The following is a 25,696-nucleotide window of genomic DNA, read 5'->3' on the forward strand; positions in this document are numbered from 1 at the left end:
CCAGCCTCTCCAAAATTGTCAATTGGTTTCATCCCCCTATCCTTTATAGTATAGGTACCCTTTCTCAATGTGAAAAGATCAGAGCAAGCATTGCTCAAAGTTCTCTATAGATTAAGAGAAGGATGAGGTATAACAAAGAGAATGAGATTTAACAGAGGAGTATGGCTGCTGAATTAATTAATATTCCTTCTAACCACAGTGTTTTTGGAGCAGCTAGAAGAAAAATCTGAGAATTTGGAATGGTAGCCTACGACAGACTCTTGAATCTGTTCTTTAACTACATGTTGAAGCGTGCTTTGAAAATTATTGTTTTTTTATTTCTTTGCTTCTTGTGTATGTTATATTTTATAATAAAAAAAGTTAAAAAAAAAAGTTTGAGATTTAGTAATTAGGCTAGGCCAGGTCAATTGATGTCATTTTGATTATAATACAGACCATTTGTGGCTCATCTATTTCAGCTGGGCCCTTTAGATGCATTATCCCTGGTGAGAAAGCTGAGGCTCAGAGATAACCTAGAAATAATCTGCCTAGGGTGGAAGGCCAAGATTCCAACCAGGCATTTTGCAGAGTAATGAGCGCGCATACACTGATTTTGTGCTAATCAAACATTATCTTAGTTAATTCTGAAAATACTCTATGAAGTAGGAACTTTTATCCTCATTTTACAGATGAGGCAGCTAAGCACAGAGAAGAGATGCAGATTACCCAAGATCAGAGGTCTAAAAAGTATACATAACAGGGATTTGAACTCAGGCAGTTGAGCTCTAATGTGGCTTTTGCAGCTATACTATAGTGCCTCTCCAGATCCTGTGTTCTTTCCATCCACTACCCTAAGCTGCTCCTGTTAGTGACTCTTGATCCCGGAGAATCGAGAACTGAGCCTGTCTTTTTGCCGGATCCTTTCACATACCACTGCAGGCCATGAGGCTTGATCGGGATGCACTTTGAGTATGACGGTCCTGTCTATTCTGGTTCTGCAGTGCTCTCTACAGTGCTGATATTCAAACTTCAGCACAAATTGGTTGTAAAACATACCTTTCTATTATAGTGTATTCCAGAGGTCGAGGCTTTTGCTTTATGGCTTTTAATTAAATACTAGTATTTGTATTTGTGGTCTGGGGGATCTTTATCATTAGAAATATATATATTTTTTGTCTTTATTTTGAAATAACTTCAAGCTTAACAGGAAAATTGTAAAAATAATACAGAGAATGATATAATTTTATAAATCAAAGAAGTAGAATTATCAGTAAATAGATGAGGGTTCTTTATAACTGGCCCTTGAAGCTGATGGTTTTCCATTACTGCCTGGGGGATTACAGGCCTGGGGAGCTGCCAGGAGGGTCTCCAAAGATGACTGGCTGGAATGGCTGAGACGGCTGAGCCTGGAGCTGCTGAAGGACTCCTCATCGCCCTCCTTGCGCTCATGTTGGGCCTTGGCACAGGCCTACAACCCAATGGCCAGGTACAGTGTGTTAGGGTTCCCTTTTTCCCACCGCCAGGTTCGGATGGAGAAGATTAGCCCAGAGGAAATGCTGTATACGACTTAGTTTTCTCACTTGTGGGACAAAAAAATAGAGAGACAACTTGAACAAGCTTATATTACAGGAAAAGCATGCATCTTTACCTTGCTAGTAAACTACAAATACTTTTCTGTGTTAATTTGCTAGTTACAAAGCCATGTACAATTAGGAAAACAACTATATAATAGTTTAATATAATCTGTTTCCAATATATTGGTATTCTAATCATTTATTGTGCATTTCAAATGCCCCAAAGCTCAGTCGTCTAAAACTGCTGCAGTCATTTATCTTGCTCCTGAATCGGGAGTTTGGACAGGGCTTGGGGGAACAGCTTGCCGGTTCTTCACACGGTAACAGTGGGGTTGGTTTGACTAGGCCTAGAAGATCCCTTTGGTGGCTCATTCCCATCTCTGGCAAGTTGCGACTGATGATGGACTGAAAGCTCAGCTCTTCCTGGGGGTGGAGACCTTGATGCTTCTCCATGTGAATCTTTCCAAGGGCTGTTTGGGCTTCATTACAGCATGATGGCTGGGTTCAAGAGGGAGTGTGAAATTCCACAAGGTGGAATGCCTGGCATTTTTCTGATCTACCTTGGAAGTCACATAGTAGCACTTCTGCCGTCCTCTGTTCAAGGAAGCCACCAAGGCCCACTCACAAGGGGACATGGTCACCACCTCTTGATAGGGGAGTATTAAAGTTCTAGAAGAGCATTGAAACAGGAGACACTGTTGCAGCTTTCTTAGGAAGAAAACATTTACCACAGAAAAATATTACATTAATAAATCTTAACCAGCCATTAAAATTTTGTTTTATTAAAAGCTTTAATGCATATGAAATATTTACAGTATAATGTAAGTGAATAAAATAAAATACAAAATATAAATATATGACGTCACCTATTAAAAATGGGGCAGTCCATGGTGGCTCAGCAGGCAGAGTTCTCACCTGCCGTGCTGGAGACCCAGGTTCGATTCCCAGTGCCTGCCCATGCAAAAGAAATGTATCTGCATAGGACAAAGATTAGAAAGTAACAAAACAGTGGTTATCTAAGTAGGAAGGTATAAGGGGTGATTATTATTTTCTTCTTTATTTTTTTCCATATTTTCCAGGCTTTTCTACAGTGAACACTTATTATTTATATGAAGAGTAAAATTGTGAATTAATTAACAAACAACTCTTCTTGTTAGCCAGAAGCAAAAAGCAAGACATTCTTACAAAACTTATTTCTGTAGTGGCGAAGTTAAGACTATAATTATGTCTAAGAGTTCCTTCCAGGAAACCTTAGGTTGCTCAGATGTGGCCCATCTCTCTCTAAGACCAAGTCTGCAAGGGAAATTTTACATGGGACATGGCATTCACAGGCATAAGTTTCCCTGACAGTGGGGGACATGATTCCCATGGTTGAGCCTGGCCTTGACACCATGGGATCAACAGTCCCTTCCAGACTAAAAAGGGGGAAAAAATGTAACAAAATAAGGTATCAGCGGCAAGAGAGCTCAGATGTAATCTAGAGTATGTTCTGGAGGCTACTCTTAGGAAAGCTTCAGCTAGGTATTGCTACTTGCCATGGTTTGCCATACCCCAACTCACATCATTCCTGTTAACCCTAAAGAACATCTTGGACTCTGGCTGAGACTCTACAAAAGTTTCATGTACTAAGTTTACTTTCCAGAAACCTAAAACCTCTAGATGGTTCTTAGGCTAGTTACGTCCTAAAAACCCAGAAGGGCCACCCTCTCCAAGAATATCAACTAATCCCATCCTCCTATTCTATATTGTTGACACCCCATTTCAACATGAAAAATTTAGAATGGGCGTAGCCCAAAGATTAAAAGCAATTAGATAGTGCTAATTACCATGATGTACTAAACCCCAATCAACATCACTCCTGTTGACTCTTAAGAACACCTAGAACTCGAACTAAAACTCTGTGAAAGGTTTCATGTTCTAGGTTTTCCTTCCTGGAACATATAATTCCTAGAGAGTTCCTAGGCCAGATAAATCCTGAAACTCACAGAAACTAGGCTCTACAGGATTGTCAATTAATTACATCCCCCATCCTTTAGTGTGGCCATCCCTTCTCAAAATGAAAAAGTCACAATAGGCATTCCCCAAAGGTCTCTGTAGACTGGGAGTAAAATCAAAGGAGAAGGAGGACTTATGACAGAGAAGATAGGATTTAACAACGAGCATGACTGCTGAATCACTATAATGATGTTTCTTTTTGCTCCCCGTGTTTTGGAGCATCTAGAAGGAAAAATCTGAAAATGTAGAGTGGTAATCCATACCAAACTTTGAAATCTGTTCTGTAACTACTTATTAAATGTACTTTGAAAATTATTGCTTTTTTTTAATATTTCACAGTAAAAAATGTTTTAAAAAAGCAGGGTATTACATTTCACACTTATCAGCACATCTGGTTTGTTCAATGGCGCTTGTTTGGCAGGACTAGTGATGGTGCCTAAGACAATTAAATTGCTGCCATGACTTGGCTCGTGTAATTTCTCTGAAGTATATTTTTAAGGCTTTAAAAATAGTTTCTAAGACTTTGCTCTTTCCATAGCATGCAGATTTCACATGCTCAGCTAGAGTACTGTAATGTACCTCTTTTCTGCTTCAAGTCACCTCTGAGCACAATGTCATCCAAATTAGGCTGTGATAAATGTACACATACATACTTATGCCCTTAGGTCCAAATATGTTCGTTTGATATAGCCTCTGACCTCATTCAGGAAGACTTATTTATTAATTTACGTAAGACTTCTTTCAGTCTTCATATTATCCTTTGAATTCTAAACTATTTTTTTCCATCACATTCCAAAATTATACAAATACTGGTCTGACTGATCTAGTCCAACTGATCCTTTCCAGTGTATAATAGAAAGTAGATGGCGATGCATCAAATGCTAAACCCCTTATATTATAGGCATATCCTAGCATTTCTTACCCCCCCCCCCAATCTCCACCCCCCATCCCCTTACCTCACCAAAAAAAAAAAGAGGGGTTAGGATTAAAATTCACATCAGGGATAACAAATTATCTCCATCCATGTGATACTGTAGTAATTTAAAATATTCTTTAAAATCTTAGAAATGGCACCTCTGGTTCCAGTTCTTTGTAAAGCCCCAGCTATTAGAGATTGACCTAGAGAATCTTTTAAGACTGTAGGTTTGGATTCTGTTCTCTAATCCTTCTAGTAACTTTAGGTCTGCTATCATTTCATTTATGACCATCCAACTAAGGGTTCTGGTTTCATTTTAAAAGGCAATACCAGATTCTGCCTTTACCATTTTTGATCTTAGGAATTCAGACATTACCTAAGAAACATTCTGAGAATCATTTGAAGATTTTTATTTTCTAAATCTGTTAGTTCCAGCCTCTATGTTAGAAGTCCTGTTTCTGTTCTTCCCCTCTGCTGAAGAGAATTGATTTAAAAATTGCCAAGAAATATACCTGTTTGGACAAGTACATTTTCCCTGCTCTTTCCTCTTTACCCCCCTCCCTCCTTCTCTCTCTTTCTCTCGTAGACACATACACACAGAATTTCCTGTATGTTATAGTGTACTGTAAAATATAGTAGCTGCTAGCCATGTGTGGTTATTTTAATTTAAATTAATTAAGATTAAATAAAATTTAAAATTTAGTTCCTAGGTACAGTACAAATGCTCATTGACTGTATGTGGCCAGTGGCTCTCATATGGACAGGAAAGATATAGACCATTTTTTGCATCACTGAAATTATTTTGGACAGCACAGGTCTATATCGTTAAAGTCAGCTGTGCCAGGAGTAGGTGGGCAAGTGTGTCTTGTAGCACCAGGCAGAGGTATGAGAGGTATTTCCAACATCTTTCTCCACTCCTCTGCCTTCAGGGATCTCTTCAATGCAGCATTTGTGTCCTGCTGGTCTGAATTGAATGAAGACCAGCAGGATGAGCTCATCCGAAGCATCGAGTTGGCCCTTACCTCACAAGACATTGCCGAAGTCACACAAACCCTCTTAAACTTGGCTGAATTCATGGAACACAGTGACAAGGTGAGACTTTTCCCTAGTGTCCAGATGGAAGCTAACAGGGAGCCAGCTGGAGAGAGGAGAAAAGCATCCATGCAACTCAATCTTATCTGTGCTCCATCTGCTCTTTACCTCTGTTATGGGTTTTTGCCTCCTCTAGGGCCCGTTGCCACTAAGAGACAACAATGGCATTGTTTTGCTGGGTGAGAGAGCTGCCAAGTGTCGAGCATATGCCAAAGCACTACACTACAAAGAACTGGAGTTCCAAAAAGGTCCTACCCCTGCCATCCTAGAGTCTCTCATCAGGTAGGTCATAAACCATTTTTAATCGCTTCCTTAATACAAAATAACCTCTCGTCCCATTGTCTGATGTTTCTGATCTGTGATATCTGCCTCGGTCTGGCCAACATGTTTAAAGGAGATAGTTGCAGATGGTTCTCCCCAGTATTCTAGCCATAATTGTCATTTCTGTTGACCCATAGCACCTGAACTCCTATTGTTTTCCCACTTTTGTTTGCTGGTCCCACTGAAATTAGTCTAGGAATCATTCTGTAGCCTTAGCAACCTAGGAAAGAAAAATTTTATGTCCAAGTTAGTTAATGATCTCTGAGCAGGAAGAGGATCTCCTCATCCTCAAAGGCTACCCAAAAGCAGGTTTGGGGTTTTATGGACTAAGTATATCGATGCCAAGGTCTCTCTCCTCTGACATTCTATGAATATAAAAGGCAGAGTGTAGTCTGAGATTTGTTAGTTTTTCTCTCTGATTTGATTGTGTTCTCTCCCCTCTTAAGGGGCTTTGAGTCTTCTGGGTATGGAAGAAATAAGTTGTGTAATCAGTTTTCTGCTGTTACGCAATTACAAGCTGAAATGTTAGCTCTTAGCTCCTAGCAAACTGTCCACCTTCCCTCATGATTATCAGGGAATATTGACTCCGGGACCTGATTATCTTTACTTAAATGCTAACATAGTTGATCATTTTACCACAGATAGTTTATGAATAAACCACCTGACTAATAAGTACCTCCATTGTAGCTTAAGGAGCCTGCTGTGTACAAAGCTTCCTTCATATGAGAGGCTCATCAAATAGTCAAGTTCTCTGCTGGCTCTGCTTTTGGATAGATGCTAAAAGATAGAAATAGAATTGTGTTTCTGCCAAAAAAAAGACCGAGAGAATGTTGATTCTAAAATGGCTTATAGAAGCAGTTATAAACATACCACTCTGTGAGGCATGCTTTAGTTTCAGATTAAGAACAGCGGACGTCATCACCTGCATTTCCTCCTCCCTCTGCTGACCTAGGTAATGCCGAATCATATGATAACTACTGGGAAATCTGACAGCTGCATCTAATTGCTTCAATATCAGATAACTAATTTTGAACATTAGTTGCCTTACAAAGCCTTTTTCTGTTTAATACCCTTCTTAAACCCCACTCTTTCTACCTTGTACTTTTCCCATATTTGAAACAATCATAGGAACATTAATTTATAGTTCAGTGGAAATATATAGTCAGATGCCTGGAAAAGTGTTCAAGATGGCCTTTTGGCTTCTTAATCCAAATATAATTGAAAAATAGTTCTCAGAGATTTTTATCGTACTTGCCTGCAGATTGATCTTGAATTTTAAAACAAAAAAAATCTGTTCCAAGGTAAAGCCTGACTCGAAGTGCTTCGGGTTTATTCCTAGCCTCATTCAGCTCAGCTTGCAGTTTTGCCTCCCTTAAGTTGGTATCCCATAGCTTCCAAATACCTTTCTCTTTTATTTCCATTTATTGGTTTTACCATTTGTAAAACTGCTTTTCCTAAGCATCAGTCCAGCACTGTGCCGTCAGTTTCACTGAAGGAAATTTTTAAGAAACAGCCCTAGGCAAAGCTGCTAGTAAGGAAGTTACTCCTAGCACTGCCCGCCTTCCTCACTACCACCGCCACCATCACCGCCACCATCACCACCACCACCGGTGGTGGTCACGTGTCTCCTGAGACTCCAGTCCCACTACTCATCTGTAATAGAGCAGTTCCCCTCCTCACGGTGGCTACTGGAGAGCTTGCAGCTAAATTTGTGGCCCATCCCCAACAAATTACAGATTCTTACCTCCTTCCATGTGTTATTTTATTTTTCCTACTCTTATCTTCCCTTCACCAATTTTCCCACTTAAAAAAAATCTTATTCTGCTACACATATTTGAGTCACTTGCCTTAAATTCTTTCTGAAATAACTTGGGATGATCATACACAAAACATGTTATATAGCTATTTCTCAATTTTTTTTGTTTTTTGGTTTAAGAAAGTGTACCTTGATGACAATATTGTTCTCTTGCTGCTGGATCACATTGTTAGTCTTCCTGCATTTTTACCTGTCTACCTTTTACCTGTCTCCTCTAGTACAAATCAGATCCCACATTTAATTCCCAAACCAGGGCTAACATTGAGACAGCAACAGTATAAGCTGCTCCCATCTCCTTAAAGCCCCTATATCTCAGTAAGATATAATTGCTTTTTAGGGGAGCAAAGGATTAGAGAGTATTTGAGTGTGCGGGAATACTCACACATAAAACTGTAGGATTTCTACTAACTCTTAGCATTAGGGTAAGGTCTGGTGGCCTGCTTTTCTTTCTGTACCCTAGGTAGAATAGAGGACCTTGTCAAATTCTAAGTTCTTTCACTGCCCAGCTCCTAACACGTGATTCTGCCTTTTAAAACTTTCTGATTGAAACATCTGCAAAACTAAAAATTGTAACAGAGGCTAGTGCTCTTTAGGTGAATGTTTAGCTCTGAAAACTGCCAGAGGGCTTGATTGGTCCATTTTTTTTTGCACAGCTCTATTCTTCATTGTGCTTCTCTTCCATCACTTCTCTTAAAGGACCTGGTCAGAACACAATGTTCTTTACCTTTGGGAGCAACACTGGGCTTTCGTTTTTGTTTCTGACATGGTTCTGTCCTCTTTGAGGTCAGAGATTGTGCTGTGCTCTCATCTCTGAATCCTTTGTATCCATCAGTTGACCTGCACCAGACAGGTGCTTTTAAAATATTAGTTTCTAACTCTTAATAATAGGGAAGACTGGGGGTGGGGGGGGGGTGGATCTGTATAGTAACTCAGTACTCTTTGTATAAGTTTTCTGTAAAACTGCAACTTCTCTAAAAAGAAAGGCCAGCTTAAAAACAGAAAAAGCTAGTTACTGTCAGAAAATGCACCACCATAGATTAAGTGGTTGGGGATATCCTATACATTCTTTATCAACTTCTTTTCCTTTTCCTTCTGCTTCTCTCTCTGAGAAGTTTCTCAAAAAAAGAGGGAAGGAAACCACAGAGGTTGATTTAACATAACAGCCTTAGTGTTTTGTTTGTTTGTGTTTTGAGTTGTGGGATATATAGGTGTGAGAGAAAATCATGTGCTACTTCTGTCATACACATACAAAGGGTCTTGGGCAAAGTTCAACAATTAGATGTATTCTTGCTCTCTTCCTCCTTTTTAGCCCCCTGATACTTTTATCCTCTTTTCTAGCCCTGTTGTGCTGGCTGCTGAGCATTTCACCTTCTCCTGCCTACCTTAAAATTTTGTTTGAATGTCTAGCCCATGGGAAGTCCAACTCCAGTTCTTCTCTACTCATTTTGCTTATTTTTTTTTAAGATCCTCAAGTTCCAATTTTTAAGACTTAAGTAGGTTCCCAATCATCAAAAGACTGTAGCTACGGTAGAAAATATTGATTAAGAATATTGGCTTATATGAAACTTAACCCTGCAAAAGATAGGCAAAACCTACTTAAAATTAGGCCTAAGAGTCACCCCGAAGAGAACCTCTTTTGTTGCTCAGATGTGGCCTCTCTCTCTCAGCCAACACAACAAGCAAACTCACTGCCCTCCCCCTGTCTACGTGGGACATAACTCCCAGGGGTGTGGACCTTCCTGACAACATGGGACAGAAATCCTAGAATGAGCTGACATTCAGTATCAAGGGATTGAGAATACCTTCTCAACCAAAAGGGGGAAGAGCAAAATAAGACAAAATAAAGTATCAATGGCTGAGAGATTCCAAACAGAGTCGAGAGGTTATCCTAGAGGTTATTCTTACGCATTAAGTAGTTATCACCTGTTTAGTTAAGGTATAATGGGGAGGCTGGAGGGAACTGCCTGAAAATGTAGAGCTATATTCCAGTAACCATGTTTCTTGAAGATGACTGTATAATGATATAGCTTTCACAGTGTGACTATGTGATTGTGAAAACCTTGTGTCTGATGCTCCTTTTATCTATCTTATCGACAGATGAGTAAAACATATGGATTAAAAATAAATAAGGGGAACAAATGTTAAAATTAATTTAGTAGATTGAAATGCTTGTGATCAGTGCAAGGGAGGGGAAAGGGGTAAGGTATATATGATTTTTTTCTGCTTTCATTTCCTCTTCTGAATTGATGCAAATGTTCTAAGAAATGATCATGATGATGAATATACAACTATGTGATGATATTGTGAGTTATTAATTATATAACAAGAAAGGAATGATCATATGGTAAGAATGTTTGTGTTTGTTTGTGGTTATGTATCATAAGTTTAAAAAAAATTACTGTAAAGAAAAATTAAAAAAAGAATAATGGCTTATCATATATTGACTGGCTCAAAGAAAAGTACTTTCAGGCAGGGAAAATTTACTTTTTAACAGTCAAAACTTTGACACCAGTTATAATTAAAGATATTTTTCTTCTGTATGTGTTGTACTTTGCTCAGGAAGAGGACTGTTTGCAAAGGACATTGAAATCATATGATGAAAGTGTGGCCTTGTAGGGTTAAGTGTGCCAGGATCTAATGTCTTATCAGTCTCTTATTGGTCCTCACTTTTTACTTTTGGGGGTTCCTCTTCCTCCTTTGGCTTCCCTGAATACGGAAATAAACTCGTGAGTCTCTTTACTAGTGCTCATCCTGATATGTTTGCTTAAACTTTTCCATACTCTAAGTGGTAATGGCAATAATTTATAAAGAAAACAAACAAATTTTAAAAGAGTTTATGCAGAAGGAAAAGAAATTTAAATGTTTAAAATATAAACTACAATATTTTATTATTACAAAGCAAGATACTTATATATAGCATGAATTATTAAGAATAGAGCCATCTACCTTCATTTTTCAGACATTTTTATAGACAAGGTATGAAATAAAGTTCTTTGAGTCCCTTTCTTACAGAAAGTAAATAAAAATAGATAGGTCTATATTGATCGTGAATATTTTCAGGCAGTTTTGTGTAAGCTTCATGAGAGATTTCTCCCCACTCTGTGCTGGGGTGGACTGCAAGGCCCATTTAATTCCCGTGAGTGCTCTGCCAGGGTTGAGGATGATGGCAAGACCTCATTCCCTGGATTCTCCTCCAAGCAGTACCAGTCTGGGTCACCTCATCGCCAGCAGAAGTTTTTATGTTTAAAAAAAAAAAAGTGTGTAAACTGAAGGCAATTCCATTAGATTTAAAAATAAGAACTCCTCCCCCCTCCTCTTCTTTTATACCTTTTCCTAACACTGAAGGCCTCTCCCATGAGAGTCAAAGTAATGTAGTTCTTTTTTAGCAAAATGATTTGTTTCCTGCCCTCATGTAATCTAGGCATTAGTGAAAATGGATTAAGTAATCTCACAATTATTTTTTTCACAGAAAAATCATGTGGAAAAGACAGGCTGCTGCTGTATCAGGGATCATAGGCAGAGAACCCACCCAGTCCAGCTCCCTGAGAACTGTCACTCAGGACCCATTATGTTTAAATACCTCATCCCGTTTGCTTCAGCATCTTTTGTTGTACTCCTCAGAGATGTATTCTCTCACTGGATATTATAGGCCATTTTCCATCCCTACCGTCTCTGTACTCTCTTTCTTCCCTTTTCTGACCTTGCCCAACCTCCATTTGTCTCTATTTCTGCAGCCCTATTCCACAGCAGGTCTCTTTTTAGGGCTTAAAGTCTTCCGGGCGGATTTTCATCTCCACCCGTTTGAGAGAGTAGTTAGACCCATGCCAGCCATACCAAGTGATGCCATCCCGGTGCTTATTGTGCTCTCCAAGGCTGTAATACACCCCATTGAGGTTGGAGTCTGTGCAGCAGTTGTACCAGTATCCACCTGGCCCAAGAAAAACTGATCAGTGCCAGTAACCTGAGTATGCCCACCCCCCCTTGGAAACTGGGTAAGCAGTCAGAGCCCGTATCAAAAAAAAAAAAACCAAAGGTATAAGTACCTACCTCACTCCTTTGTACTGCACCCCGCGCACACACCCCCCATCTCACCTTTACGGAGCTGTGCACACTTGTCTAAGCAGTTGTCGTTGTCCTTGTCCTTGGTGCTGAAGGCTGTGTTGTTGTGGTAGTGGAGGGCATCGTTCTCCACATTGCCACTGTAGTTTCCCAGGAAGAGGCGGTAGCTGTTCATTTCATTGTCCAGAACAAAATGACTGTACTCAGCATAGCGCACGTTCCCCTCCCAGTCCTGCCAGGAGGAGTCAGAGCCTTAGAGAAACTTCCCAGGGCTTTATTTCATCTCACAGAAAAGACCCAGCCTTGTACCTCTTTTCCCTATGCAGGCCCATAGCAGGTATGTTTTTTTTTATAGCTGTGGATCTAGTAAGCCTTTATCACTTATTTACCTCTATTCCATACCAACCTGGAAATCAGAAAGCATGAATCCTAGATCTCACTTCTCTTTTGATTCACCATATGACCTTGATTTGTCTCTCTTTCTGTACCTCACTTCCCTGGTTGTAAGGTATAAATTTACAATTTCATTCTGTCTCCCTCAGATATGTTAAAAAAAATAATGTGAGAATATAAAGTGAGCATTTCAAGGCCACTAACAAGGGACATTAACCATATTCATTGAGCTCTGCACATAAAAGACCACATTCCCCAGGCCAGATCGGAATCAGCAGTGTTTGATCCCAGCTGACTGTTGGACTTGTTCAGTTCTGGCCTAGGCTAGCTACCTCCTCATGCTACTTGTAGCCCTACTTTTGTACAAAATAAGTTAAAAAAGACAACAACTGTTCTTCCTCAACTGTCATGCAACCTGCAGTAAACCATCATAATAAATATTAAAATCTTAGTGAATAAGCCTATGAACAGTACCCCCAGAATGGTGCTTAGATGTGTATGGTGGCCCTGGTCCAGTCCCAGGGTCCCAGGCCCGCCGTTCACCTCCATTTCCACACGTAGCCGAGTTGGCTGTCTGGAGAGCCTGTGGATGTGTTCATTCCCCAACCAGAAGTCTCCACGGGTGCTGCCAAAGCCCTGCTTGTACTGCTTCCAATCCCGGTGGAAGGAGACAAGGCCGCTCTTTCGTCTCTGAATGGTGGTCCAGCCACCACCTGAAGTCTCCATGTCACAGAACACCTAGAACAGAGAATTGCTGGTCAGGGCCTAGCAGAGGCAAGTGGCAGGAATGTGTAGGCAGAGGTCACAATCTTTTCCCAGCTTCATGACTAGTGGGTACATGCATTTCCATAGTCACACTGACTCATTGGCAGCAATGGCTCTACCCCAGTATTGGCAAGCTGGGGGAGGGTAGTGGTTTACTGGGGAAGAATTATCAGAATTGGGGATGCAAGGAGCATATGGTTCAAAGGGAAAAACCCCAGGTACTTTTGATAGGCCCCTTTCATATGCTCTCTTTTCTCCTCTCCCAAAGAATAACTACTCTAAGATATGGCAAGAGATCTAAACTGGTTAGGTGGTAGTTATAAGAACAATCTAATCTGTATTAGAGGGTCTGGTTTTTAGTTGATACTGATCTATAGGGGCAAAACAGGAGCCTCTGTTGGTTTGTCTGGCCTATTTTTACCATAAGTTGAGTGTTTGGTATCTCGGGTATTTGGGGTGTTTCCTTCTGTGTTTCGTGTTTACCTTTCAGTAGACTAGAAACAATCCCTTTTGTCTCCATCACTTTTAGGGGGGTGAGAGATGGCGGGGTAGGTAGAACGTAGACAGTGAGCTTACTGGACCTCACCTCCATCTCAGGGCTTCCCAGGAAGTCATCAGGAGGAAGCTTATACACTCCAGAGATGCGGTAGTTCTTCTTATAAAGGGAAGAGCAGTCATAGATGGCATCTGCAAAAGGAGCAAACCACAGGGATAAACATCCAGACTCAGGGCTCCAGGGCAGTCAGGACATTCCTGCTGCATCTAAATTGAATGTGTCAAAGCCAAGACTTCATTTTGACCACAGAATTGACATTGGTGTTAATTGCTAGGCAGTGTCTGAATTCAGAAGAGATATGCATAGAGAGAACAAAAAAAGGAGTTTTTTGGCCTCACCGGGAGTAGGGCAGGAAAGCCTGAATGGCATTAACAGAACAATCTAACAGCACTTTCAGGCTAACTATGAAATTAATTACCCTGCTATTATCCTTGGCCATGAATTCTAGAAATGTTGCAATGTGTGAAGACCATGGATTTTGACATTTATTGTAACTGATGATCCTATCTAATAGATTCAGATATGTTGAACAGCTAAATCAGTTACCATAAAATTCACAAGTATCTCATAATGTCTGGTTTTGGTGGTTGTTGGTGGTTGTTAGTTGGTTGGTTTTTGTGTTATTTTTGTTTAGAGGGTAATGTCCACTGCAAATAAGGCCCTAATTACAGGAGATGGATTTTACACTCTTATCTTCCCCCCTCTTAATCTAACAACACTAGAATGAAATGAAAACACCCTGAAAAACCCTTCGAGGTCTTCCCCTGGCGGTATTATTAAAACCAGAAAATAAGAGCATTAGACAGGCTGATTTTCACTCTGAGATTGGTTTAAATGCTTTCTTGGCTGCCCACTGGGCAACTGCTTTTTGCTGGAGTTTGTTTCCCTCTTCTGAATATCAAAGAGCCTTGTGAGAGAGACAGCCTTCCCTGATAGGATTCAGAGCCTGGGAAATCACACTGTCCAGGACACACTTCCTACCTCTATGTCTTAGAGGATCCTTGTCTTGGTGGCCACTTCTGTGGGCCCTTGGAGAAGATTGCAACTGTATCACTTCTGTCATAGAGATGTCTGAGGCTGCTTGGCTCCCTTACATTGCACACTGGGGAAAGTAAACTGTATACATGTGCCTTTGCCCTCAGAGTTCTTCATTTCCTGTTACTGATGAAAGCATCTTAACTCACTGCTTTCTCCGAGAAAGTGCCTACTTACAGAGTATAATGGTGGTAGCAGCTGGTAATGGAGAAGAATAAGGAATGATCTCCTGAGCAAGAAGAGTGAGAGGCAGGCAGGGGAGCTCCCTTTGATCCCCCAAGAAACTCCCTGTGGGTGGTAAGAAAATCACCTGTTTGGAGGAACAGAAAGTGGCCTGGTCAGGTTCCTCTGTCTGGCTTGATCTTCTGCATGTCTAGTTTATTTCACAGACCACGTCAAGTCTCCTTTATCTGAAAAAATGGCCTAAGAATATCTTTCTAATTCTAAACTGAGTCAGGAAGTAAATGCTTAGAAAATGATTTGTACACATTGGTTTATATAATAGGATTTTCAAACTTATTTCACGTTAAAACTTTCTTCATTTGAGCTAAGGGTAGACAGTAAACCTACTCATTAAAGCCATCGCCTTTTCCAAGAAGCTAAGCATTTCTTTTTTCACAGTTTGGTTTATAATGTGATTAACAATTTTTGTGTCAGCAAGAAACGACATATCTTTAGAATAAATTCTTTTCACCTAATCATTTCCTGATACTTCCAGAAAGCTAAATCAATCACTAAACAATAAATTTACTCCTAAGCCTGTCTGAGCCAAGCTAACCAGAAACTGAAAGTTATTTTACAAAAGAAAATATTTAAAAATATATCTTATTTTTGACCTTTGAAAATCCTGATTTCGGTATAGCATTTTTGTGTAGCCAGGAATTGTTTGAAAAGTTTATCTGAGACCATAGGGAAAAATAATAACCCTAAAATTGAGGCGTCTTGAAGAGCCTGTCCTTTCTTGAACTAAAAGATTCTTCAGATGGCTATGGGCAAGGTCTACACACTTAATTTTGTGCCAGTAAGAAAAGTCAGTTTCTCAGAGTGAACACAAAACTCCAGTAACTCCAATAATGCCCATCCCTACTAAATCTTACACCAGAGAAGCATTTTGACAAAACTTTGCTTCCAGAGCAGTAGATGTTAAGATTTGGGTGTTTGTTTCTGCTTACTCATGATTGATGGTACAGCCTTTCAACTTTTGGTCAGGAAACAGCATAGCTAGACTGACCCAGGAAAACTTGAACTCTTCTGAGACTTGCTGTGTGACATGGAAAAACCATGTAATCCCTCTGTGCTCTTCCTTATTTGCTGAAACATTGTGTGAGTAAAAGAGACTCTTGCAGGTAGAGGGTAAATTTACAGAACTTTAGAATTCAAAAAAAATACTCCTAAAGCCTTTACCAAATAGAAAATAGAGGTAGTGACACATACCCAAGAAAGTAGGTCCCAAAAGAACCCCCCGGTAATCATTTAGAAGCAACACTATAGATGGGGGAGACACTCAGCGATTCAAGGGGGAAGGTAGACACTTTCTCCTTACCTGCTGAGGTCTGAGTGACAGTCTGTGCTGCCTGCAGCTGCATAATGTCAATCTGGTTGTTCATTTCGGAGTACTTGCTCTCGGCATCTGTGAGCCGCGACTCCATGCGCTTGTTATTGCTCTCCAGTTCCATCACCTGCATGACGACGCTGCCCCAGTCTCTCTCCTGCTTCTGGCTCAGTTCGCTCAGCAGATTGCTTAGGTTGGCAATTTGGGCCTTGAGCTCCTTCACCTCCTCACAGCAAGTGGCCACTTTGAGCTGTGGGGGTGTTTTACGCCTAGGGGGCTTCTGTGGCCACACTGGGTTGCTGGCAAAGGCCACAATGAAAATGCAGAGCCAGGTCATGGCTGAAAGAGTCTTTTTCAGCATCTTTCTTGGGTGTTGGTGAGGAAAGATCTTCCTTTAAGGAAATTTGGATACTCCCAGTTGAGGTTTGCAAAGCAGCTGCAAAGTATAATCTTATACTTTCACTCCTTATGGTCTCACCATTTCATTTTCTTTCTTTCCCTGCTCTTTCTTAAGTCTTCCTCAGAGTTGAAGTTTCTGAAAGTAGAGCTTAATTGGGTATCTCAAAATCCTCCTTTCCAAACCTGAATCCTCTACAAACTGAACATCTTAAATATTGTTTTCTTTCTTAACCTCCATCCCCACTAGGACCATGTACTGTGCTTCAGCCCCTCCCAGTTCATCTGGGAGGGTTAGGTGCCTATTGGGTGAAGTCAGCTTCAACTTAGGCCAGAGGAAGGGAGGAGGGATAAAAGGATACAGAGGCGAGTCTGTCTTTTCTTGCCTGCCCAGTGTCTGGGCTGAGAGAAGAGGGCTGTAAATTTGTGTATTTCTAGTATGTTTTGTCTATTAGATTATGGCCCTGCCAGCCACTGGCTCCACTCTATCAGCAAGCAGGGCAGAGTCAGAATTTCCAAATTCCATTCTAAAGGTTATATAATCGGGTAAGGATAGGGAAAGAGAGTTGGAAATAGGACTTTCTACTTACCAAGGGAGACCAATCGATATAATTATTTCTACTTATGTGAGGATCTAGTATATTTAGGCATCCGCTGCAGGTGCTTTAACTAGGCTGGTTATTCCATTCTCTGATTAGCATTCAGTGGTTTAAAAATATTCATTCTATCTAGATCCAGTGTTAGCTCACATTTGAAAATTTCCAACTTAGAAAATTCCTAGAAATAAAAGGATAGAATAAATCTCTTTAGAAGGAAAAAATACTTTGTAGTTTACATCCATAGGATTTGTTCTATTTTCTTTATTTCTTTTTACATACTTTCTCCTTCAACAAAGCATTGGCCAGTACGAGCTTCTCACACTTGGTATTTTCCAAGGGAGTGACAGAAGACCATGGCATCAGTCTTTAAGCAGAACAAAGAGCAGGCCTGTATTTGAGACAAGGGAGCATAATATGTTTTTTTGTTTTTTTCTGATTATAAAAATAATATATGCCCATGGTTCAAAACTTGGAAAATGCATTAAAATAATCCCTATTACCTAATAAATACATATCCAGAATCTAATTTCCCTCCTCTCATGCGGCATGGTTTGCAATTTGAAATTGTATTTCCTCTGTCTCTATTGTCTCTCTCTGACTTTCTGTCTCTCTTTCTCTCTCTCCCTCCATGTATTTATGATTTTGTACCTGAAAATAGGGACACGTAACTTTTTAAATACCATATTGAAGAATATTCTTGATTTAAAAGCAAATGTAAAAACAGGGAATTTCAGCAAACATCCTTGAAGTAAACTTTTCACTAAGAATGTACACATTCAGTCCTTAAAAGAATAGCTTTGTCTTCAGAATATCCTATTGCTGTATTCTTTGTTATGGTGCCACTGAAGCAGAGACTTATAACATTGAATTTCAGTATGGGTTTTTCACATACAAGCCTGATGTTTGACAATTCTCCTTCTATGCCATAATCTGCTCCCAGAGCCCTGTTCCAGTCAGGGCTTGTAGCTTCTCAGAAATTAATTTAGATTTAAGCAGCTGGAGTGACCAAATATTTTTTTCCTCCCTAAATCTAAGAGCAATAGGGGACCAAGGTGAGCCAGAATTTTTCTTCTCACCTCCCTAGTCTCCTTTGCCTACTGAAGGGTGAGGAATTTGCAGACCCCTACAGAAACTTGTCATCCCACTGAAATCATTCTGTTTAGAATTGGCACTGTCTGCCAGTCCCTGCTCTCTTTTTGCAAATATCTACCCTAGTTGGGCACTACAGTCTTAGCTCCTCACATCAGTAAGAACCTGGCCCCAAGCTGTCAGCATCTGACAGCTCCATTTTGCTGGTAGTGAAAGAGGGTCAACTTGGTGCTCCTGGGAAAGATGTTTATGAAAATGAAGTTTATATATATATATTTTTAATTTTTATTAATAAAACCAATCAATATACAATGCAAACGTTTTTTTCAACCTACTAAATTTATTTTGACATTTGTTACCCCTATTATTTATTTATTTTTAATCCATATTTTTTACTCATCTGTCCATACCATAGACAAAAGGAGCATCAGACACGCACGCGTCTGATCACAGTCACTTTGAGAAAACCTTATCACTATACTATCATCTTAAAGAAACACAGCTACTAGAACACAGCTCTACAGTTTCAGGCACATCTCTCTAGCCTTGCTAATATGCCTTAAACTAAAAAGGGATTCTCTATGTAATGCATAGCAATAACCTCCAGAATAACTTCTCAACTCTATTTGAAGTCTCTCAGCCACTGACACTTTATTTTGTCTCATTGCTCTCTTCCCCCTTTCACTCGAAAAGGTTTTCTCAATCCCTTGATGCTGAATCCCAGCTCATTCTAGGATTTCTGTCCCACATTGCCAGGGAGGTTTATACCCCTGGGAGTCAAGTCCCACATAGAGAGGGGGAGGGCAGTGAGTTTGCTCACTGTTTTGGCTGAGAGATAGGCAACATCTGAGCAACAAAAAAAGGTTCTGTAGGGGTGACTTATGGGCCTAATTTTAAGTAGGCTTAGCCTATCCTTTGCGGGGATGTTTCATATGAACAAACCCTAAGACTGAGGATTTGGCATATTGATTTTGTTGTCCTCACTGCTTGCAAGAATATCAGGCCTTCTCCAAATGGGGAAGTTGAATTTTCCCTCTTTCTCACCATTCCCCCAAGGGGACTTTGCAAATACTTTTTTATTCACTATTCAGATCACTGGGATTTATCAGGTCATCACTCTGTGATTTATCGGGGCATCACTCTGGACAAACCTAGAAAATCTAATGCCTTACTCAAGGTTCCGTGTACTTACGGTGTTCAATTAAACTGTCAATATAACTTATATTAGGAGATGCACTACTCAAAATATAAATTTTGTGCCAAATAAACATATTTCACTTTAGTCTCACACATAAGTTAAAGTTTTAAAATATGAATTACCATCTATTTTCTTTTTTTAATTTTGTATCAAATAAATAGTTTTTGCTTTAGTCTCACAAATAAGTTTAAGTATTAAAACATGAATTCTGATCTATTTTCAACACCTTGCAATACTGATATTCCTTTGTTCTTCCTCATGCAAAACTATTTTTAATTTGTACATTTAGTCACTATCATTCTATACTCTAAGCATTCCTAGATTATACCATCTCAGTCTTTATCATCTATCTTTCCTTCTAACTTCATTTGTGCCCCCAGCCCTCCTCCCTCTATCATTCTCACATCCAGCTTCATTCAGTGTACTAACATTATTGTATTACAGTTAGGTAGTATTGTACTATCGATTTCTGAATTTTCACAGTCAGTCCTGTTGCACAATCAGTATCCCTTCAGCTCCAGTTACCCAATATCTACCCTATTTCTTTCTCTTGATGGTCTCTGTTCTTAACTGAAATTCTCCAAGTTAATGTTAGTTCATATCAGTGAGACCATACAGTATTTGTCCTTTTGTTTCTGCCTAATCTCACTCAGCATAATGTCCTCAAGGTCCATCTATGTTGTTATAGACTTCATAACTTTCTTCTGTCTAAAAGCTGCCTTATATTCCATTGTATGTATATACCACAGCTTGTTTAGCCACTCATATGTTGATGGATATTTGGGCTGTTTCCATCTCTTGGCAATTGTAAATCATGCTGCTATAAACACGGGTGTGCAAATGTCCATTTGTGTCCTTGCCCTCGTGTTCTCTGAGTAGATACCTAGCAATGGTTTTGCCGGATCATATGGCAATTCTATACTTAGCTTCCTGAGGAACCACCAAACTGCCTTCCACAGCAGTTGTACCATTTGACATTCCCACCAACAGTGGATAAGTGTGCCTCTTTCTCTACATCCTCTCCAGCACTTGTCGTTTTCTGTTTTATTGATAGTGGCCATTCTGGTGGTTGTGAGATGATGTCTCATTGTGGTTTTGATTTGCATTTCCTTAATAGCCAGGGAAGTTGAGCATCTTTTCATGTGCCTTTTGGTCATTTATATTTCCTCTTCTGAGCAGTGTCTGTTCATGTCTTTTGCCCATTTTATAATTGGGTTGTTTGTCTTTTTGTTGTTGAGTTGAACAATCTCTTTATATATTCTGGATACTAGACCCTTATAATTGTTTCCAGATATTGTCTCCATTGTGTAGGCTGTCTTTTTCTTTCTTGACAAAATTCTTTGATGCACAAAAGGGTTTAATTTTGAGGAGTTCCCATTTATTTCTTTCTTCAATGCTCATGCTTTGTGGTTAAGATCTAGGAAACCGCCTCCTATTATAAGATTTATAAGATATTTCCCTACATTTTCTTCTAACAGTTTAATGGTCTTAGATCTAATGTTTAGGTCTTTGATCCATTTTGAGTTAATTTTTGTATAAGGTGTGAGATATGGATCCTCTTTCATTCTTTTACATGTGAATGTCCAGTTCTTGAGGTGCCATTTAATGAAGAGACTGTTCTGTCCCAGGGGAGTTGGCTTGACTGCCTTATCAAAGATCAATTGTCCATAGATGAGAGGGTCTATATCTGAATACTCTATTTGATTCCTTTGGTCAATGTATCTATCTTTATGCCCGTACCATGCTGTTTTGACCACTGTAGCTTCGTAATATGCCTTAATGTCAGGTAGTATGAGACCTCCGACTTCATCTTTCTTTCTCAGGATATTTTTAACTATTTGGGGCACCCTGCCTTTCCAGATAAATTTGGTTATTGGTTTTTCTATTTCTGCAAAATAAGTTGTTGGGATTTTAATTGGTATTGCATTGAATTTATGAATCAATTTAGGTAGAATAGACATTTTAACTATATTTAGTCTTCCAATCCATGAACACAGTATACCCTTCCATTTATTTAGGTCTTCTGTGATTTCTTTTTGCAGTTTCATGTAGTTTTCTTTGTATAGGTCTTTTGTATCCTTAGTTAAATTTATTCCTAAATATTTTATTCTTTTAGTTGCAATTGTAAATGGAATTTTTTTCTGGATATCCTCCTCAGATTGCTCATTACTAGTGTATAGAAACACTACAGATTTTTGAGTGTTGATCTTGTAACCTGCCACTTTGCTGTACTCATTTATTAGTACAGTTTTGCTGTGGATTTTTCAGGGTTTTCAACATATAGTATCATATCATCTGCAAACAGTGAGAGTTTTACTTCTTCCTTTCCAATTTTGATGCCTTGTATTTCTTTTTCTTGTCTAATTGCTCTGGCTAGAACTTCCAACACAAGGTTGAATAACAATAGTGATAGTGGACATCCTTGTCTTGTTTCTGATCTTAGGGGGAAAGTTTTCAGTTTTTGAAAACTTTAACATCATTTAATGATGATGTTAGCTGTGGGTTTTTCATATATTCTCTTTATCCTGTTGAGGAAGTTCCCATCTATTCCTACCCTTTGAAGTGTTTTCAGTAAGAAAGGATGTTGAATTTTGTCAAATGCCTTTTCTGCATCAATTGAGATGATCATGTGGTTTTTCTGCTTTGATTTGTTGATATGATATATTATTTTAATTGATTTTCTTATGTTGAATCATCCTTGCATATCTGGGATGAATCTTAATTGGTCATGATGTTTATTTCTTTTAATGTGCTGCTGGATTCGATTTGCAAGAATTTTGTTGAGGATTTTTGCATCTATATTCATTAGAGAGATTGGTCCATTATTTTCTTTTCTTGAATATTTGTCTGTTTTTGGTATGAGGGTGATGTTGGCTTCATAGAATGAGTTAGGCAGCCTTCCCTCCTCTTCAATTTTTTTGAAGCATTTGAGCAGAATTGGTACTACTTCTTTCTTGAATGTTTTGTAGAATTCACATGCGAAGCCACCTGGTCCCAGATTTTTCTTTTTTGGAAGCTTCTCAATGACTAATTCAATTTCTTTACTTGTTATTGGTTTGTTGTGGTCATCTGTTTCTTCTTGAGTCAATGTTGGTTTTCATGCCTTTGTAGAAAGTTGTCCATTTCATCTACATTGTCGAGTTTATTAGCATAAAGTTGTTCATAGTATCCTTTCATTACCTCCTTTATTTCTGCAGGGTCAGTGGTTATGTCTCCTCTTCCATTTCTAATTTTTCTTATTTGCATCCTCTCTCTTCTTCTTTCTGTCAGCCTCACTAAGAATCCATCAATCTTATTGATTTTCTCATAGAACCCACTTCTGATTTTGTTGATTTTTCTCAATGTTTTAATGTTCTCACTTTCATTTATTTCTGTTCTAATCTTCGTTATTTCTTTCCTTTTGCTTGCTTTGGAGTTAGTTTGCTGTTCTTTCTCTAGTTCTTCCATGTGAACAATTAATTCCTCGATTTTTGCTCTTCTTTTTTGATATAGGCATTTAGGGCAATAAATTTCCCTCTTAGCATTGCCTTTGCTGCATCCCATAAATTTTGATATGTTGTGTTTTCATTTTCATTTGCCTCGAGATATTTACTGATTTCTCTTGTAACTTCTTCCTTGACCCACTTGGTTGTTTAAGAGTGTGTTGTTGAGCCTCCGTATATTTGTGAATTTTCTGGCACTCTGCCTATTATTGATTTCCAACTTCATTCCTTTATGATCTGAGAAAGTGTTTTGTATGATTTCAGTCTTCTTGAGACTTGCTTTGTGACCCAGCGTATGGTTTGTCCTTGAGTATGATCCATGAGCACATGAGGTAAAGGTATATCCTGCTGTTGTAGGGTGTAATGTTCTATAAATGTCTGTTAAGTCTAGTTTGTTTGTTGTATTATTCAAATTCTCTGTTTCTTTATTGATCCTCTGTCTAAATGTTGTGTCCGTTGATGAGAGTGGGGAATTGAAGTCTCCAACTATTCTGGGAAATGTGTCTATTTCTCTTTTCAGTGTTTGCCTCATGTATTTTGGAGCATTCTGGCTCAGTGCAGAAATATTTATGATTGCTATGTCTCCTTGTTGAATTGTTCCTTTTATTAATACATAGTGCCCTTCTTTGTCTCTTTTAACTGTTTTACATTTGAAGTCTAATTTGTTGGATATTAGTATAGCCTATTCCTGCCCTTTTCTGATTGTTGTTTGCATGAAATATCTTTTCCCAACCTCACTTTCAACCTGTATTTATCATTGGGTCTAAAATGTTTCTTCTGTAGGCAGCATACAGATGGGTCCTGTTTTTTAATCCATTCTGCCAGCCTATGTCTTTTGATTGGGGAGTTTAATCCATTAACATTTATTGTTATTACTGTAAGGGCAGTACTTTCTTCTACCATTTTGCCTTTTGGATTTTATATGTCATATCTAATTTTTCTTCTCTTTACCTTTACTGATAGTCTTCATTTTCCACTTTTTTCCATACCTCTCTTTCCTGTCTTTTCCTCCCTGTCTCTAGTGCTCCCTTTAATATTTCTTGCAGAGCTGGTCTCTTGGTCACAAATTCTCTGAGTGATTTTTTTTCTCTAAAAATGTTTTAATTTCCCCCTCATTTTTGAAGGACAGTTTTACTTGATATAGAATTCTTGGTTGGCCTTTTTTCCCTTTTAGTATCTTAAATATATCATACCACCATCTTCTCACCGCCATGGTTTCTGCTGAGAAATGTACACATAGTCTTATTGGGCTTCCCTTGTACGTGATGGATTGCTTTTCTCCTGCTGCTTTCAAAATTCTCTCTTTCTCTTTGACATCTGACATTGTAATTAGTAAGTGTATTGGAGTACATCTGTTTGGACCTGTTCTGTTTGGGGTATGCTGCACTTCTTGGATCTGTAATTTTAAGACTTTCATAAGAGTTGGAAAGTTTTCTGTGATAATTTCCTCCATTAGTTTTTCTCCTCCTTTTCCCTTCTCTTCTCCCTCTGGGACACCAACAGCACGTATATTCATGCACTTCATGTTGTCATTCATTTCCCTGAGTCCCTGGTCATATTTTTCCATTCTTTTCCCTATATTTAGTTATGCTTGTTGGATTTCAGATGTTCTATACTCCAGTTCACTAATCCTGTCTTCTGCCTCCTGAACTCAAACAATGTTGGTTTCCGTTTTTTTTTTTTTATCTATTCTGCTGTGCCTTTCATTTCCATAGGTTCTGAGATTTGTTTTTTCAGACTTTCAGTTTCTTCTTTTTGTTTATCCCTTGCCTTCTTTATATCTCCCTCTGTTCATTGATTTGATTTTTGATGAGGTTTTCCATGTCTGTTTGAACATCTGAATTTATTGTTTCAACTCCTGTATCTCATTTGAATTGTTGGTTTGTTCCTTTGACTGGGCCATATCTTCAGTTTTCCTACTATGATTCATTATTTTTGTTGCTGGCATCTAGACATTTAATTTCCTTAATTAATTTATTCTGGAGATTGTTTTCACTTTTTACCTAGAAGTTTCTTTCTTGCTGGATGACTTTGTCATCTGTCTGTTCTTTGATGTTCAGTTCTGCTTATTCTAGACCTCTAGCTTAGGTTTTGTTTAACAGATCAGAATTTTTCAGTGCTTGTTTTCTTGTTTCTTGCCCTGCCTATATAGTCCCTTTTTTCCCCCCTTGGAGGGTCTACTTAGGTATTATAGACCCCAGTCAGATTTTCCCAGACCAAACTGGCCTCCTTTCAGGAGGAAAGAGTCACCTGCGTCACTTTTCCCTGAGGGTGAGACCCAGCAGGCTGAAAGAACTTCCTGTGAAGCCTCTAGACTCTGCTTTTCCTATCCTGACCAGTATATGACACTTGTCTGCCTGCAGGTCCCACCAGCATAAGGTGATGTGGTACCTTTTAACTTCAGCAGACTCTACCTGCTGGGTGTGTGGTTCAGACAGAGGAGAGGTTTTAGGCTGGCTTTAAGCGCTTCACTTTTCTAGACCCTGGGGTCTGAATTCCTTAAGGGAGGGATTCCACCTGAGCTGGGCCCCACCTCTCTGCTGGGGAAGACACAGCCTCCAGGGAATTACCTCCTTTCACCTTACCAGCGTCTTTGTCTTTTAGACAAGCTTAATTCCACCCTTGCCTGGGGCAGTTGGAGCCTGAGAAGCCTTCCAGTTGTTATCCAAAGAGTAGTTAAGCTGTAGAAATACAACCTCATAAAGTAAAATAAAATAAAATAAATCCTTTTCAGAACAGGACCCCCATTCCTCGGATTTGCCAATCAAGAGCTTAACTTGGTAAGTTGCTCTGTGTATGTCCAGGTCCTTTGTGCCCCCCCTTTTCCTTCAGAGCCCAGACCCTTTCAAGTATTTTGTGCTGTTTGATCCAAAAAACCT

At 39.2% G+C, this 25,696-nt stretch overlaps 2 protein-coding genes across 7 annotated transcripts in view; one reads left to right on the forward strand and one right to left on the reverse strand.

The window, feature by feature from the left end:
- The window catches only part of MTOR (mechanistic target of rapamycin kinase), a 170,717-nt gene that overhangs the window by 69,255 nt on the left and 75,766 nt on the right, over window positions 1-25,696 (forward strand). The window contains exons 26-28 of the mRNA XM_077151319.1: window positions 1,323-1,465; window positions 5,394-5,556; window positions 5,693-5,838. Coding sequence (XP_077007434.1) covers window positions 1,323-1,465; window positions 5,394-5,556; window positions 5,693-5,838 — 452 coding nt within the window. The remainder of the gene's footprint in view (window positions 1-1,322; window positions 1,466-5,393; window positions 5,557-5,692; window positions 5,839-25,696) is intronic.
- On the reverse strand, window positions 967-16,823 carry ANGPTL7 (angiopoietin like 7). 6 transcript variants are annotated; one of them, XM_077151323.1, is made up of 6 exons: window positions 16,045-16,819; window positions 13,497-13,597; window positions 12,689-12,883; window positions 11,786-11,984; window positions 2,420-2,527; window positions 1,136-1,558 (listed from the first exon to the last, which is right to left on the reverse strand). In XM_077151323.1, the coding sequence occupies exons 1-6, from the start codon at window positions 16,412-16,414 to the stop codon at window positions 1,476-1,478; spliced, it is 1,056 nt and encodes a 351-aa protein (XP_077007438.1). In that variant the 5' UTR covers window positions 16,415-16,819; the 3' UTR covers window positions 1,136-1,475. The 6 variants fall into 6 exon arrangements, with proteins under 6 accessions (XP_077007437.1, XP_077007438.1, XP_077007442.1 ...); XM_077151326.1 differs by lacking the exon at window positions 1,136-1,558 and adding an exon at window positions 11,528-11,621 and having other exon boundaries at window positions 2,415-2,527; window positions 16,045-16,812; XM_077151325.1 differs by lacking the exons at window positions 1,136-1,558; window positions 2,420-2,527 and adding exons at window positions 10,556-10,910; window positions 11,528-11,621 and having other exon boundaries at window positions 16,045-16,812.

The sequence above is a fragment of the Tamandua tetradactyla genome, chromosome 2 (genome assembly GCF_023851605.1).
Source record: "Tamandua tetradactyla isolate mTamTet1 chromosome 2, mTamTet1.pri, whole genome shotgun sequence".
NCBI lineage: Eukaryota > Metazoa > Chordata > Mammalia > Pilosa > Myrmecophagidae > Tamandua > Tamandua tetradactyla.